The 18162-nt window shown below is 45.2% G+C and overlaps 1 protein-coding gene across 1 annotated transcript in view; it reads right to left on the minus strand.

Annotated features, from left to right (window-relative positions):
• The window catches only part of LOC121433427 (FERM, ARHGEF and pleckstrin domain-containing protein 2-like), a 105049-nt gene that overhangs the window by 24705 nt on the left and 62182 nt on the right, over positions 1-18162 (minus strand). Inside the window, exons 10-13 of the mRNA XM_041631821.1 lie at positions 15771-15934; positions 15209-15277; positions 13909-13966; positions 11523-11781 (exon numbers count right to left, since the gene is read on the minus strand). Of these exons, the coding sequence (XP_041487755.1) occupies positions 11523-11781; positions 13909-13966; positions 15209-15277; positions 15771-15934 (550 nt within the window). The remainder of the gene's footprint in view (positions 1-11522; positions 11782-13908; positions 13967-15208; positions 15278-15770; positions 15935-18162) is intronic.

The following is an 18162-nucleotide window of genomic DNA, read 5'->3' on the forward strand; positions in this document are numbered from 1 at the left end:
GGTTAGGGAGGAATCTGGTGCTACGGAAACTCCCAGGAATCCACAAGGATGACCCCAGCTAAGACTCCTCACAACAGTGGAGGGTGCCTAAACTGGTCCTCCCCTGTAATCAGATAGATAACCACCCTAATTGTCATCATAGAACCTTCATTCAGTAACTGATAGAAGTAGATGCAGAGATCTACAGCTAAGCACTGGGCTGAGCTCCCAGAGACCAGTTGAAAAGAGGGAGGAGGGATTATATGAGCAAAGGGGTCAAGACCATGATGAGACAGCTCACCTGAGCTAGTGGAAGCTCCCTAACTCTGGACAGACAGCTGGGGAACCTGCATAGGACCAAACTAGGTCCTCTGAATGTGAATAACAGTTCTGTGGCTTGGGCAGTCTGTGGGGCTACTGGCAGTGGGACCAGGATTTATCCCTAGTGCATGAACTGGCTTTTTGGAGCCCATTCCTTATGGAGAGACGCCTTGCTCAGCTTCAATTTGGGAGAGTGGGGGTGGGCTAGGTCCTACTGAGACTTGATATGCCAGACTTCATTGACTCCCCATGGGAAGCCTCACCCTTTCTGAGGAGTGGATGGGAGCTGGGTGGGGGGAAAACGGAGGAGAGGAAAAGGGGAACCATGGTTGGCATGTAAAAACTCTTTAAAAGTTTTTTAAAAAAACTTTTTAAATAAAAAAATAAAAAATAAACAAAAAAAAAACCTCCTAAAAGTAACAAAAAAACTCCTCCCAAAACAAGAGACCACCACTTTACTCATGTCTCCAATGCTCCTCATAGCATCACACTTGAAGATATTAAGTCTAGAGAAAGTTCTAGAGGACAATTAAAAAGTTCCTGGACTACAAAGCAATATAGAGCACGGGCCAGCCTGCAATCCTAACAATTATACGTCAGCTGGGCTCCACAGCAAGCCCCATCTCAAAACAAAGCAAAACACACTCTCCACCCCTCAGAACAAATCCAAAACCAGACAAAACAAAACAGGCTACCATAAAGGCTGGAAGGATGGTTTGGTGGTTAAGAGCATTTGCTCCTGTTCCAGAGGACCCAGGCTTGGTTCCCAGCACCCACATGGTGGTTCACAACTGCCTGTAACACCAGCTCCGGTGGATCTGATGCCCTATTCTGACCCCTGTGGGCACCATGCATGCATGTAGGGCATAGATATATACATGCAGGAAAAACATTCATAAATATAAAATAAAAATAAATCTTTTGATGTGCGGAACATGCAGAACGGTGTGCTTTAGGCACCATCAAACAGTGCACTTCTGGGATGCTGGTCGGGTCAGCAGGACTGTGCAGCCAATGTGACGGAAACAGCCACGAAGGCAGGAGACGCACTGCCAGCAACCGGCCTTTTAGTAAGCACAGTATAAAGAGGGGAGACTCCACTTTGGGATGGATTAGGGTTAGTGTAAACTACTTTTGGTTTTATGACAGTTAAAAATCACTTGATATTATCACTGTACATATTTTATATATTATAAAAGTTATCAACTCAAAATTTAGTGAATAATCCACAAGGTGCCCTGAATTTTTTTTTACAGTTAAACTTGTGAGAGAAAAATTTCTAAATTATTCTTGAAATTATACAAATAAAGACCATCAGGTGTTAAATAATCTGGGTCTGGGACTTAGTAGAATACTTCTCTAGCACTTGCAAGGTCCTCAGTTTGAGCCCCAGCAAACACACACCCACACACGCTCCACCACTGCCACTACTCTCCCAAAAACTATGAGGAAATGTTCTGTCAAGTAACTGGCAATAAACATAAAGTTTGTCTAAACGTGAGTGTGGTGTGTCTTCTGAGCTCCGTCAGCACAGCGGTGTCTGTCCTGGCAGCACTTTCAGCTGGAGCCACCATTGTACACAGCGTGTGTGTGTGTGTGTGTGTGTGTGTGTGTGTGTGTGTGTGTGTATGTGTGCGCGCGCACACGTGCGTGTATGCATGTTGAAGGGTGGCTAGCTAGGATGCTTTCCGGAAGTGACGTCAGTGCCATTCAGGTTCTGTGACTCAGTGTTCCCTGGCGTGAAAGACAATTGGCCTAACAGTTCTTCCATTGAAAGCCCTCTTATTACTGAGACATACTTTCGTTTTGTTTTGTAGACAGGCTCCACAAGTAGCTCAGGCTGCTCTCCAAACTCCCTGATCTTCCTGCTTCTACTTCCTGAGTACTGGAATTACAGGTGTAAAAAGAATGCATGGCTGAAGTTGTCTTAAGTATAGTTTTACGTGCTATGTAATGTTTTATGGTAACTGACATTTCACCACAGAGTCATCTTAAGTATCTGCAGAAACACCGAAGTTCCTCTCATCGGCAGTAGCGAGAGTAAATCAGTATTGTGCTGAGCCACGGAATCCGTTAAAAAACTCAACTCATCCCCAGCTCTTGATGTATATGCCCACACTCAGAGAACACTCAACCCTCCTGCTGTCGTGGGAAGGACCAACTTTAGCTGCAGAGAAGGGATTCTTCAGTTCCAAAACAGTATAAAGAGCAGCTCTGAACTCCACATTTCTGTGGGGACAGATCCCACGGTCCACTGGGAGACGCTGCTGCACAGGCTGGAGGTGGGGGTGTCATTGAACATTCTCTCAGAGGTACAAACTTGCCATCGCAGGGCACTTAACACTTACTTCAAACTGTCAGCAGTCAACCTTTCTGGCAGGTGGTTTATCTCCTAAGAATTCTCAAAGTACATCTGATGATTTTTGAAATGTTATTTAAATTCTTTTGTGCTTACCTTCACTTTTCCTTCAAGACAATTGCTTGTGTTCATCTAACTAGAGATGGAAGATGATGAAAAAGGACTTCACATTTAGAGAGAAAAGAAAATGTACTTTTATTTCATACCTTTAAGTTCTTTTTAAGAACTCTTTAACAGTCTTGAACATATCTGCCTCACAGCACAGCATCAGATCCTATTCAGCAAAACTTAAGGTCAAGTTGAAGGTTAATTTGAGTCTAGGAAGCACAAAGGAAACTATGGCTTGAATGAAGGAAGAACCCCCCGCCCACCCCAACCGACTGTATGATGCCAACAGGTAAATGGGCATTTGATGCGTTCACAAACACTGTTTCTGGCTTTGCTACCAGGCGAGTGTCATGATCCACTTTTACAAACAGAATCTGGTTGAAAACAAGCGGAAGGTGGCGGAATCATTAACAGTGCCTCCCTACCTTGACGAGGAGATAAGGAAGACAAGGACTTTCTTCCCAATGGTCACTATGGCTTTATGAGTCAGTCCCACCAGGCCCACAGCCCAGAGCCAGCAGCCCTTTGCCCCTCCAGTACTGCCCCCAGCAGCCTTCTCAGAACCACACCAGGGTGCTCACTATCCCCGTGGCAGGTGTGCCAGATCCCCTACCAGGACGTGGAAGCCACCATCAACTGCCAGATCAACCTGGAACAGCTCCAGTGTCTACCTATCCTGTATTAGCGCTGTCACCATGATGGTATGTGGCTCTCAACTTTGTTCACGAGAATGTCACAAGAGAAAATGATAAAGCTGCAGAAACCATCGAGGTAGCTGGATCTTCCTTCAGGCTGTCAAGAAATCAGACTGAAGCAACTGAGACAGTGGGCTGAAGGCGTGCTCCACCTGGGAAGAAGGGGGTTTTATTACTAGAGCTGGACAGACTGCCAAGGACAAAATACAAGCACACATGTGTGACGTCAGTGAGACTCATTACCTGAGCAAGTAAGTGAATTCCAACAAAGAACTGGTGATCCTGTGGCCAACAAAGTCAGAGTTCCCCAACATGACCTGGTAGAACGTCCTGGCAAGAGCACCCAGGGGACAGCAGTGAGAGCCGAGCCTGAGGCAGACTCTCCTGTAGCTCATGTCAGGCAATGTCATGCTTGTTGGGGCTTAACACTGCACGGAACACCAACTTAAGTTCTTTAATTACAGAGGGGAGGGAGGAGGAGGGGAAGGGGAGAAGAGGCACAGCACTGCCAGGTTATGTGGTTTACTCCTGCACATAGACTTTGATAGTTTCGTTTTAGTGGAACGATTCTTGGGTGGGGGAAGGGTATAGCTTACTGGCAGAGCATTTACCTAACAGGTATGATCAGGTCTAAAACAGAAAACAAACCCCTCCAGATCCAAAAACATACTTTTGCCTAAAACCTTTAGAGCCTGTGACAAGTCAAATATAGTGAGTCTACTGAGTGGGTCTCATCAGAAGTGGCAGAGTTTGCCAGGTGGTGGTGGCGCACGCCTTTAATCCCAGCACTCGGGAGGCAGAGGCAGGCGGATCTCTGTGAGTTCACAGCCAGCCTGGTCTACATGAGCTAGTTTTGGGACAGACTCCAAAACTACAGAGAAACCCTGTCTCAAAAACCAAAACCAAAACAAAACAAAACCAATCAATCAAACAAAAGTAAGGACCTCGCTGGCTATACCATCTCCATCAGATGGGGCGCTAACTCAGGTCAGATGGTACACAAAGCCCTGAGCCAGAACACAGCAGCTCATTTATGTCAGTTTTCTCCCTAGAGACCCACACACTAGGTCATCACTTCATTCATGTGCAGTAGGTGCTGGACACTCAAGGTGTCGGCAGGGAGTAGGCCTGTGCAACAGGAGACCTGAGTTCCTGAGACTAGTCTCTTTTCTGTGAGAGGTGACTGCCACCACGAACTGTCTCCTATAAGCGCTGTTGCCCAGGCCTCTGTTCTGTGGAGAGAGACAGAGGCTGGACTCTGGGGGCCTAATCATTGGTGCCTGGACCTATGACCCTGTACTCCCAACACCTCAAAGAGTCAAAGTGTTTCTGGCCGCTGCTGCCCAGAAGGTGGCAACAAGGTCCCTGAGCCCCCCAAGGATACAAGGGGCCAGAAAAGTATGGACCTCCAAGCAGAAAGCAGAAAACCTGTTAGATGAATGGGAAGTTCAAGTTTGTAGCTGGAGAAAAACCTGCTTGAGACCACTGAGCTCTAGGGAGTAAGCACTGCACTCCAGGACAGGTCTCGTCCCTGTGGGAGCACACTGAAAAGATGTCCTAGCGCTCAGCTGTCGGGGTCAGCAGCACTTCCTGCGCAGTGTGCTCGACACTGAAGGTGGCAGTTTGAGGCTTGCGCCTTCAAGTGTGGTACGTGGTCTAAGCACGCTGCACAGGCTCCTCTATCTCCTCTGCCACACTGGCCTTGTTAACCATATCAGACAACAACAGAAAGGTATTGAAAGAATGCTAAGACAGAGGAAGCAAGATGCTGCACCCAACCACTGGCCTTCCATACAGATATCACTACCCACAGCAACAGCGATGCAATCTATGCAAGCACCACGCAGCCTGTTTGGTGCTCAGGAGCCTATGAAAGAAACATCAGTGAAGGTTTGCATAAATAGGTGCTTGTTTCAAGGATTAATTTAATATGTGAAATAATCTGCAACCTATATAAATCAAAACTCTTAAGTAGAGGGAAAGAAAGCTAAAAAGCCCATTTAAAAATTCGTAGGAAATATTTCCTCATTTTATTGAATAAACAATTAAAAATTGTCAGTACATATCTGCAAATTTATAAATGGTGATTTCAATAGAAAACAGATTTGATAAGTACCACAAACCAGACAATTGAAATGTCTCTTTAAAGCATCAACAAGTTCGAATGCATAAAGAAACCCCAGCTCCACTTCTCTCCATTTCCTAGAAGAGTCAATGTATACACTTTCACCCAGAAGACAGAGCTTTGTGCACTAGTGGACACTGGCGTTGGCGACTTCAAGGAAGGAGGTAACACCTGCCACCTGCAGCAGTGTCTTTGCATAAGTAGCCCTGCGACAAGAGCCAAAGTGAGACCATGGCAGATGCAAAGCCATGGACTTGAGAACAAACATTAACCACTGAATACTACACTGACAATGAAGTAACTGTTCCAGTAATGAACTTTCTGCTGTTCTAGGAACTGGAGGGAATGAGTGTACCGTGAAGATCTACAGGAACTATCAGCATCGACTGGCACATAAACACATTAAGAGTTAAGAACATGTGTGTGCACATTGCTGTGTTGTCATAACCACAGTGAGGGTGACACAATACAATCATTACTCAGGTAGAACAGGGGAGATTACATGAAAAAATGAACATATACCTGTGCACGAAAGCCATCGGAAAGGATGGAATCACTGGGCATGTCAATAGTTTTCATGTTACATTCCTGGATGTGCTAGTGCCCATCCCTTGGTCATTTGCACTAAATAAAACACAAGTGCTAATGAAGACAGGGCATTCTAATCTAATGCCAGACCTAACGCCTCTGCCGTGTAAAAAGGCACATGGCCGTACCTAATGGATCAGAAGCCTATGCAGTGCAGAACCCTACACATCTCTAGTATGAACAGTCTCCCTGCCATGTAAGTATTGTTAGTCTTCAAATATTCATGTGGCTTATATAAAATACTGAGACTTTGGGATTTTAAATATAAAAATAGACTTGGTAACTAATAAAAATGTATCTAAAGCAGAGTACATTGTTAGAGGTGGACTTAATGGTTAGAATAGATACTGCTTGATGGTGACCTTGTACTGCAGGGGACAGCCACAGTCTTGTTCCCTATAAACACTGACACACTGGTTACTATTATTTACACAGACAGACCTGACCAATGTTACCTTTCTGCATGGACACACTGGCTGTGACAGCTCTCTACCTGGGTTTCCTTTCTACCCATCCTAAAAGTCACGAGGACAGCCTTGACAGGAGCCTATGCCCTTTAAGAAGTTCTGGACATAACTAAGGAAGCCAGCAGACTGAGCACTGGAAAACTCACTCTGAGGAGCTGTTCCAGACCAGGACATGCTGCTCAAGGCTATGAACTCACCTCCCTCAGTCTCTGCATCCTTCCCAGCCACTGGTTACATGGGCCACACCCCCACATTGCAGCCAATGATGACACAGGCAGGCAAACCAAAGAAAGGCTCAGTGCGCTTTCTGGGCTGAGTGGCTTCCGGCCAAATGCAGCTTCTCCCAAGGTGAGAGCGGCACAGTAGCTCAAGAGCAGCGAGGAGAGGAGATCTGTGACAGCTATGGCACCCTGGGCTCTAGGCTGAGCACCTGCCCACTGCGACTCCTTAGGAGGGGAGGTCAGGACAGTGTGAACAGGAACTCAGAAGAAGGCACAGCTGAGGAAGTAGCAACACTCCATTAAAAAAAGCTTGTTTAAAATTTCTCCACATTACGCCAAAAAGTGACCCTGTACTAGTGCCACCCATAGAGTACCTGGGAAGCCAGGCTCGTACCAAAGCTGCCTTACTCCTTGTCCACTGGAGGAACTGGTATCATACCTGGCTGGCCTCCTGGGTGTCAGTCCAGGCTTTGGGACCGGAGGCAGCATCACTCGCCTGGCTTTCCCTACAGGGCACACCCTAAAAATAGGGGATGACTGAAACGTAACAAGCAGACATAGAAAGCAGGCCATGTCTGTCTCCTGACTTGAACAGTCAAACACTAACTGGCTTGTCACTTTTTGAGACAGGATCTCACCATGTAGCCCAGGCTGGCCTTAACTCAAGAGCCTCTTCCCTCCACTTCCAGAATGCTAGGATTGCAGGTGTGTGCCATGCCCAAGCACTCTGAAGATCACTGGGTAATTTAAGTACATTCTCAGCATTGGGTTATAGCAGGGAACTATCATTTTATACGATAATGAGTGTGTAGGCTCATGCAGAGTGTACCTTGTGTTTTAGAAATACTTTCAGAATTCTAAAGAAAGGTATAATAAGCTTCTTTAAAATGCTACAGTCCCAATTGGAAAAGGCAAAGGACGGCAGTAAACACCTATAATCCCAACACCGAGGAGGCTACAGCAAGAAGATCACAAGCCCAAGGCCTGCCCGGGCAGCTGAGCAAGAGCGTGCCTCAGCATAAACGGTAACAGCAGACTGGATAGAGCTGGTGGTAGGCAGAACTGCAAAGAGCCCAGGTTCAACACCCAGCACTGCAGACAAACTAGAAGAAAAGAGACAGAGTAGGTGTGCCAAATACCAGCAATGCTGATGCGGGCGGGGACTGAACGGGGAGAACAGGTTTATTATACTTCTTTTGGTTTTGAATATTTTGAAAACATCCCCCATGAAGGAATTATCTACAGAAAGTGAGGTTCCATTAGTAGAAATAAAAAAAACCCAACAAAATTCACTTTATAGGAGGCCTCACAGAAGATGGTGACAACAGACTCTTCACTGTGGCTCTCTAAGGGAAGAGTGTGGAAAACTGACTTAGAGGAGGAGGTCCTTGCCTGTCTGAAGGGAACGACCCTTTCCATCATCACTAGCTTTACCATGAAGTAGTCACCCAAGCCTGGTAGTAGAGTCAGCTCTACCCCTCCTATACTTGACCTGCTATGAGGGTGGGCTTGCTTAGAAAACAAATGAGTGTTGAGTTCAACCCTCAGCACCTCAAAAACTGGATGTGTGATAGCAGGTACGCTTGTAATCCCAGTGTTCTAGATGTGGAGGTAGAGGGCCAAGATATCTTTGGCTAGATAGCCTTGGATACAGGGTCTTAGAAAATAAGACCAACCAGCCAGCCAAAAATCACAAATGACAACCTGGCTGCTTCACAGCATTAATGAGTACACTGGGTAAGTGGCAATGAGGGAGCAGGGTCGTCTTCAGCAACCATGCAAATACTAAGGTTCAAGAACAGTTTAAAGATGATACATACTAGTTCTTCCCCAAGCACAAATCCAAGGTTTACTCTGGGAATGAAACACGGGAGAAGACCAGCTTCTGAAGCACTTCTGCTCTAAGCAGCACCCCACCTCTAAGAAAAAAGGGGACAGAATAAACAATAACTAAACACACAGCAAGCACTGATTGACTGGACCAATAGAAGAGACTGCAGCTTACAAGTCTAAGGGAATTACAAAAACGAAAATTATGGCTGGGCAGAGTTTATGTTCCCAGCATTTGTGAGGTTGAGACAAATATATTGCCATGAGTTCAAGGCTAGCTTGGGCTACATGAGTTCTAGGTCAGCCTGGGCTACACAGTAAGCCTTGTCACAGAAACCAAAAGAAAAAAAAAAGATACATTTAGCTACAACCACCTTGCTATAATCTGAACAATACAATAAGAAAAGACAGATGCCCACGGTGCCTCAAAGGCCAGCACTATTATTCCATCCTAGCATAGAACCTGAATGGATGGTTAAAGTTCCCAGAGGAGGCTGGAGGTGGATCTCAGTGATGAGACACTTGCCTAGCATGTTCAAGGACCTCAGTTCACACCAGAAAAAAATGATTTCCACAGGACATTTTGAGAAGAAAATGAAACTTTCAATGTGTATTGCACTGCTATATAAGATCACAAAGGACCACCACCAAACCAACCAAATGCACGATAACTCCTAGTCACCTGCGGGCCTGTGGACCAGACACACATAACCGAGTCTGGCCAGGGCAGATTAGGGTCAGCACTTATGAGATCCTGGCTCTCATGTCAGTGGCTTATCCTGTCTGTACCATGAACATCAGTTCTGTCCTTCAGAGTACTTTGGAACAGGGAGTCCTCCACATAACACCAATCAGGTCTACCTCAGCACATGCTCACTGGGCCCTCGCTGCTTTGGGGAAGAGCCATGTCTGCAACAATATCTACTGGAAACAGCTAGCAATGTATAATACAGACTCATGCAACCCAACATCACTCCTAGAGAGAGGATTCAAATTCTAGTACATCTTGAGGCATTTTTTTATGTTCTAATCATTTTAAACAAACAACTGGCTATGCCACTAAAAGAAATGACTCTCCTGCACCAGCTCATGTTATGACCTTCAAAGCTCACTTGTGGATCTGGCTCTGCTTGGCTACAACCGCAGTGCCTACTGCACCTGTACTTAAGATGAACAAAGGGAAGCAAAGCAGCTCACACTTTCACAGTGGCTTTTAGACCAGTACCTCTGCAAACCTGCTCTAAACACAGAATGGCCTTGGTCTCAAGTCTGCAATAAGGAGAGGCTGGTGGCACCAGTGAAGTCCCAGGGCCACCTCTGCATCCAGAAGGCTATAGTCTCCACTGTCCCTCTGGGGTTAGAATGCGGTCAAGGTATCCTGCAGAGATTTTATACACAGCGCTGACTGTACAAACTAAACAAAACCTACATGCTAACTGGTTGTGGGAAGCATGGGTCATTTTAAAAGCAGCACCAAGGGGCATCACACACAATCTATTACAGACGAACAGAATCTGAACCGCATAATATTAAAAATGTATAGCACCAGTTTTTACTTGAATTCAAAGCAGGTGTCAAAAATGCCAATGCTGAAGAGGCCAATTCCTCAGTCACTACAGGGAATGGCTGAAAACGCTCCTCTAGTTTAGAGTCATGTGTAAGTTGAACATCACTTCAAATCAAAGTTTTAACTCCTTGATATTCAAAACCAAATAGTCTACCTGTAATTAGAAACAACCCCTGACTATCTAGCATGAACTCATTCACCTTCTATGTCTGAGGCAAAGGATTCTGATCTCTAACTGTGCCCAGGGGGAGGGGTCTCTTTATAAAGGAGACCCGAGGGTCAAGACGGGTTTTGATCTATCTGCTTTCCTGGAGTGGAAGTCTTTAAATTGGGCTGAAAACTGAAAGGGACTCTCTCCCCACCAGTCTGTGCAAAAGGGTTACTGAAGAAGAGGCTCATGTCCAGGGGCGCCTCAGCCTCCGAGTCCCATGAGTCTGTGTCTGTGCTGCTCGAGTCTTCAGCGGTTGTGGGTGGGTAGCTGAGCTGCTCTAGCTGGTCTATAATGTCAGAGAACTGGAAGGCTGAGCTGGACTCAGAGCGCACTGAGTAGGCTGGGAAGTTGACCATGGAGCTGGCCTCAGACTGATTGGCTGAGCTGGATGTGTGCAGAGAGAGCCCACCATGCAGTGGCATGTTGTTGAGGGAGCTGTTATCAGACTGGTTGTTCCTAAGTGAGCTAGTTTCGGAAGGACTCAACAGGCTCTGCATCAGGCTAGCCTGTGCCTTCACCTCAAACAGCTCTGAGGTGTCTGAGGGATGGACATTGCCATTGAAGTCACTTCCTTCCCCAAATTCAAAATCATCTTCTACACTCATATCCACTGCCTCAGTGGAGTATCTATCTGGGCTGGACTGGGCCGACGCTGGGTGCTGGAAGGAATCCAGACCACACAAGGCAGGGGACCCAGCGGACTGGATGGGTAACAGCGACTTCTGAAGGACTAAAGAACCATACGGGAAAGAAAAGGCCTCGGAGCCTCCAGCAAAGAAGGAGATGTCTGCCGGGTCATCGTCGATGAACTCTTCAGACACCTGCAGCTGTGCGTTTGTCAATGTGAAAACAGGGGGCCCTCTGAGGCCACCCTGGGACTCCCCGCTGGGCAAGAAGGAGCCTGCAGAAAACTCATCCTCGCTACTGTCATTTCTGCCAAGAGCTTTCAGTCCCCTACTGGCCCTCCCTTTGTTTAGGTCTAAAGCATTGAGACTCTGTCCTCTGGGACAGGCAGAACCATGGCTGTTCACAACACCACAAAACCCGGCACCTGGACCAGGCTGGAGCACAGGGGGTCCAGGCAGATGGGCCGACTGCGTGCTGGGGCCTTCGGATGATGATGTTCTGCTGTTCCTCTCTGCTGCTGTGCTCTTGATGGAGGGAGCCTGGGGATCCACAAGGGAGCTGCTGCTGTCCTTCACACTGAGCATACCAGAAGGGGACAGAGAGGAAGCAGGGAGTGCGTAAAAGGAGGCATTTGCTGAAGACAGGGAGGCAGAAGCTCTCAGGCCATCGGTGAATGAGATGCTCTGGGGATCAAAATTAAGAGAAGAAAAGAAAAAAAGGCATAAATAAAATTAAAAAATGCTATTGCAAATTGTAAAGTCAATTGGGTCAACTTCCAACATCTATACATCCTTACAGTTTTCTTAAAAAGGGAAACTGAGCAGATCTGCCCCTTCACCAAGTGAGGATTTGCATTTCGTTTAGAGACAGTCTCACTGTAGTCTTGGCTAGTCTCAGACTCGTGGCAATCTGTCCCCAGGTACTGGGATTATAGATGTGAGCCACGCCTGGCTTAGAGACGCACACTACTGCAAACCGACCTAAGGCCATATGCTTATAAACTCCCTTTAATTCTGTCCCCACTGTTGCAGCATGAAATGTCACAGTGAAGAAGAGAAGCTATCACAGCAAACTAGGTGACAAGCAGACGAGGTTTTGTGGCAGCCCTAGTTCTCCTACATTTATAGGCAGATACAATTGGGTGTTCACATCTCTGTTCAGCTAAAAGTGCCCTCCACTGTGCTGCTGACATCAGATGACAAGGGCACAGTGACAGTCCTGGGCTAGAGTGTTAGAGATTCAGTATCACCTAGGAGGAGATAACACGTGCCAGCCCACTGGTGAGATGGGAGCTGAGAATCACTGACTAGGACGCCACCTTCCAGCATCAAGTGTAAGAGCCCTGGGACATTCTGAAAATGCTATGGTGTCTCTAAGTATGAGTCAGGAGAGGTTTGCAGCAGGCTAGGGAAGGGAAGGAAGCACACCATGGTCCTCTCTACTCCAGGTGCCCTGGCCATGCCCCACTCATGATGTGACATGCAAGGATGCCTCACTTCTCTCCTTGTTAGGCATCATTCTTGTGTGTGTATTACTAAGAGAGAGTCATGCCTTGAAAAAACCCTTAGCTGGGCAGTGGTGGCACACACCTTTAATCCCAGCCCTCAGGAGGCAGAGGCAGGTAAATCTCTGTGAGTTTGAGGCCAGCCTGGTCTACAGAGAGAGAGTTCTAAGACAGCCAGAGCTACACAAAGAAACCCTGTCAGAGAACTGTATTTCCGGAGCAATATGTCCATAAGCAAGATCATTAGGTATCTACACACGGTAGCATGAGACACAAGCAAGTGCTGTCCCAGGAGGCCCATAACCAGCCTTGTAGAGAAACACAGCTGGCCACAGTTTAAAAGGAATCTATTTCTAATGGCTACCATAGTGCCTGCTTTTAGTTTAGTTTTGTTTTGTTTGCGGCAGTGTATTCTATGTAGCCTAGGCTGGCTTTGAACTCATAAGCCTCCTGCTTCAGTGCTGAAATTATACGTGTCGTTCATCATGCCTGCCACATTGCCTTTTCTTAATCATTCAACCACATTTCTTTATTTTCTGTGGTTTTTAAAATAATCTAACGAAAGCTTAAATGTAATTTTTAGGATATTTAACATCTAAAATTTAATTAAAAGATGGGGACTCTAAACATTAAGCTATAGGGTTCAAAAGAAGCTCTCGGAACCTGTGCTCGGAATAAATGATAGACTCTCAATAAACATGGGCAACTACCGCTCAGAATGAAATCACAGTAGCACAAGGAAATAAATAATGGTACCCGAAAGCAGGACTGGTCATACAATCATGCGTGAGTGTGGGGGTTGATATAAAAATGATAAAAGACTTGTTCTGAGGGAGACCTGGAACACAGATTAGTGGCATATGGCTCAGCATAGAGCCATGGAGCGGCTGATGTCTCATTGGGGACATCCCTGCCAAGTGTTCTTCCAGGAGGAACCTGCACATCTCTGTGTATCTCTGCTTTAATACAGCTGTAATCAGACCAGGCACACACAGATGAAAAGCTGTTGAGTGTCAGCGGCAGGGATGTCTCTGTGCTCCATCTTCTTACAGAAGTCCACCACCCGGAGAGTCTACTGTGTATTTAGGAAGTCACCTGCACAGCTGGCACTGGTTTAGGTTTCCTAGCAGACTGCACAGGGCTATGATTCGCAGGGCAGAGCTCACGGCTGTCTCATCACCCGGGATTCACTCTGAAGTCAGAGTGTGCATTAAGTCACGTGAGTCTTCTCACAACACTGAAGATGATAATCTACAAGAGCATACCCTCGCAGTTAATACTGCTATGGTTTCAACCGAAGACTGACCTGTTTAGGCAGATCGACAGTCAGAGCGTGAAGGGACGTCCGAGTCTTACTGTGCCGTCTGTAAAACAGAGAATATGCTGTGAGGCTCACACCCTCATCTCCTCATCTGCCATTATCCTTCCCACCATGTGTTTCTAGATCGCATGTCTGTACTGTATCCATGAAGAAAGCTCACATAAGAATACGACCAAGACAGGGTGGCAAGCTAGAAACTGGCAGAATAAAAGGAGTCAGTAAGTAAAATTAAAGAAGAAACTCAAAGGGGACAAAATTATATATGCATACTTATGAAAACTTTCCACAGGCGTTTTGAGGTTGCTTATCATACTATCAAAGTTAGTGTTAGCTGCCAACATGACAGGATCTGGGATCACTTAGGGGGACAAGCCTCTGAGGTCAGTTAGCTCTGGGATATGCCTTGAGAAGTATGCTGATAATGTTAACTTCCCACTGTGAATGGCCTTCCTCGCTGGGAGAGGATCTACTCTTTAGAAGGAGTGAGCTGAGCAAAGCCATCCCGCATCCTCCTCCTGGCTGTGGCACCACTGTCACCAAGTGCTTTGAGCCTGCTGCTTCCATCTCTCCACTATAACCGACTGCCACCTGGAACTGAGAACCAGAACAAGCCCCTCCTCCCTCCCTTACTCCTGTCCAGTGTTTATCACAGTGACCGGAGAAGGAACTAAGACACCACAGGGAAATGTCATAAACAAAATGAGCTATGCAGTTTACAAACTATAAATTCATACTAAGTATGAATGCAATTATCTCCATGAAGACATTACAAACCTTATTAAATTCTTTAAAAAGAATCAAAAACAAAAACAAAACAAAAAAACCTGCATTTAAATACATGTTTATACCTTTAAAATGCCATTTATCCAAGTAAATATTTAAAATAACCTGAACATGACCTTTAATCCTAGAACTCAGGAAAACATAATCAGTAGGATTTCTGTGAGTTCCAGGCCAGCCCAGGCTACATGAGTTCCAGGACAGCCAAGGCTACACAGCGAGACCCTATTTCTTAAAGGAGAGAAAGGGCTAGAGAGAAGGCTCAGTGGTTAAGAGCACTGGCTACTCTTCCAGAGGACATGGGTTCAAGTCCAAGCATCCACCTGGCAGCTTGCAACCATCTACAATTCTAGCCCCGGGGGTCTGGCACCCTCTTCTGGCCTCTGAAAGCCTGGAGGCATGTGATGCACAGTCATGAAAGCAAGCAAAACACCCACACACATAACATATTTGAAAATAGCAAATTTAAAAACATAGACTTTATATGATAAACACCACAGTTTACCTTTCATATGGAATTCTCTTCATCCCACCGTCTTTGACATAATCTACTAGTTGTTTCTGAGTTCTTCCACTACAAATAAAGGCTCAGTTAAAAACAAAACAGTAATTCACAGTATTAATCTTTACAGTTAAGAGCAGAAGACTGTCCATCCTCTCCCAGACACATGTATAAATAACTCAAAATTATACTCTATAATAAGCACAGAGAATTTTATAGGCAGTTTTTAAGTCTATTCTCTCATACTTTTTGTTTTGTTTTGTTTTTTTGCAACAGGGTTTCTCTGTGTAGCTTTGGAGCCTGTCCTAGAACTCACTCTGTAGCCCAGGTTGGCCTTGACATCACAGAGATCCGCCTGCCTCTGCCTCCAGAGTGCTGGGATTAAAGGCGTGCGCCACCACCACGTGGCTCCTATTTTCTCATACTTTTAATATTTGATTTTTCTCTATGTATTGTCCTTCACAAAACTACTCCTAGATGCAATTATCTGCCCAGCCTACGACACCTCCCTCTCACCTCCCTCTCCCCAACAGTCAGCTGTACCTACAGCTGAGGTTGGCCCTACCTGTATCTGAAGGAGGAGCCCCGGCTGAAGAAGACAGCTTTTGCCTTTGGTTTAGGCTGGTCAGAAAGCCTAAAAAAGGTATGGTACTCCACACATATCTTCCAGAAGTTCTTACATTCATCTCTGCTACCCAACAAGAATTCTAATGTGTCCTGGTAGGGTCCCTAAAAATAACATTCAAAGGTTCAAGAAGCAAACACAACAATAAAGTTCTGGAGAACAGAAAGCAGATCCTATCACAGGTAGTTTCAAAATTAAAAATTAGAGCCAGGCATGGTGGCACGTGCCTTTGATAACTACAAGTCACAGTTTTAAGGCTCACATATACCAACATGAAGAAACCATTGCTGTCTGACTCTTTGATTTCTTTAGGTGCCTAGAAATGAAATTCTGAGCTATTAGACCACATACATTTTTAATCTAATGATATATATTACCAAATCACTTTATACAACTGTTAATACTTCAATCCTTCTACTTAGTCTTAGAAACTAGGTGGCTGGGCGGTGGTGGTGCACACCTTTAGTCCCAGCACTTGGGAGGCAATGGCAAGCGGATCTCTTTGAGTTTAAGGTCAGCCTAGTCTCAAAGCAAGTTCCAGAACAGTCAGAGCTGTTTACACAGAGAAACTCTATCTTGAACCCCCCTCAAAAAAAGAAAGAAAAAGAAAAAGAAAAAAAAAATCTATGTGTTTAGGAATTTAAATGCAACTTTCTTAAAAAAAAACAAAACCCAAAAAAGGTTGTTTAGGTATTTAAATGTAACTTTAAAACATGCCATTCCAATAGTTACTTTTGTAAACTGAGCAGTGTAGCAAGCTTTCTTTTGGGTTACCAACTAGCTCCCAAATCACGGCACAGAGATTTATTATTAGTTATGACTGCACAGCCTTATCTTATGATTGTCCCACTAGCTCTTATAACTTAAATTAGCCTGTTTCTCTCATCTACGTTTTGCCTTGGGGCTTTTTTTAACCTTCTTTCATTCCGTATGTCCTACTCTGTGTCTGGCTGGTGGCTGCCTGACTAGCCTTGGACATCTCTCTTTCTCCTTCATTCTCTTTTTTGTTCTCTGCTTTCCTCTTACTTATTCTCTCTGCCTGCCTGCCTGCCCTGTCTATCCCTCTATTGCCTAGCTATTGGCTGATCAGCTTTTTATTAGACTAATCAGGTGCCTCTGGCAGGTAAGGTGAAACAGCAACAAACCTTTACATAATTATACAAATACAGCATAAACAAAAGCAACACACTTGTACATAATTAAACAATGCAGCAGGAACAACTTTGTAACTTTTACAGTTAAAGCAATATTTCACAACACAGCAGTATTTCTATTCTACCTTTCCAGAATAACTCTAAACACATTTTACTCAGAGAAAAGGGAAGCCTTTGGTTTGCATCTTTTTATCCATAGAGAGCAGAGTACTATTTAAATAACAAACAGCAGAACACCTTTCTTTTGACTGGGTCTGTGGCGTGGGGATATAACCAAAGCACTTAGGAGTCTGTGGCAGGTAGTCTGGGGCACACTGTCTTATAAAACCCCAAACCAAACCAAATAACAACAAAAACAACCAAAGAGCCAAGCAAACACAAAGACACATGCAGACACACAGATACATGCTCCAAGTCTCTACTGAAACCAGTGCTGCCCCATACTGCACATGAACATGGACAAAAGCCCCATGTGTTTCCAGAGGTTTAGACAGAGACACCCTTCTGACTGGGTCAGGGCCCAGATGCTGCTGGGACAGGAAACACCCTGAACCCCACCCAGGTTGCATCTCCAGCTTCAGTCATGCAGTCTACTGGTTTCTAACTTCCTTTGGACAAAGAAGATACATTTGAAAACTTAACTACTTGAAGTATTGAATTTTCCCAATGATCACATAACACACACAGATAGTTCCCCTTTCTATTTCTAATCATTCAGTGAAATTGTGGTTATTAGCTTGCCAGCTGTTATTGACTGAAATCTCTGGGGGGAAAAGGGGGAAGGGTGTTTTTTGTTTTTCTAGACTAGATCTTGCTATGCAAAACAGGCCAGTCTCAAACTTTATAATTCTCCTTTCCCAGCTCCTGAGTGTTGGGATTAAAAGGAGTTCCTTTGTTTTTGTTTTCTTTTGTTTTTTTTTTTCAAGACAAGGTTTCTCTGTAGATCTGGAACTAACTCTTGTAGACCAGGCTGGCCTCGAACTCACAGAGATCCACCTGCCTCTGCCTCCTGAGTGCTGGGATTAAAGACATGCGCCACCACCACCTGGATTAAAAGGAGTTCTTATTATTTTTTGATAATCAAGGATTATTCAACCAGACCAAGTAAGGGATCAAGTTTTGGGGATTATTTATTTAATGTGTCTGTGTATGTACCTGCTTGTATGCCTGTGGACCAT

The sequence above is a fragment of the Microtus oregoni genome, unplaced genomic scaffold (assembly GCF_018167655.1).
Source record: "Microtus oregoni isolate MIOR12 unplaced genomic scaffold, Mior012 000038F_ref0000394, whole genome shotgun sequence".
Taxonomy (NCBI): Eukaryota; Metazoa; Chordata; class Mammalia; order Rodentia; family Cricetidae; genus Microtus; species Microtus oregoni.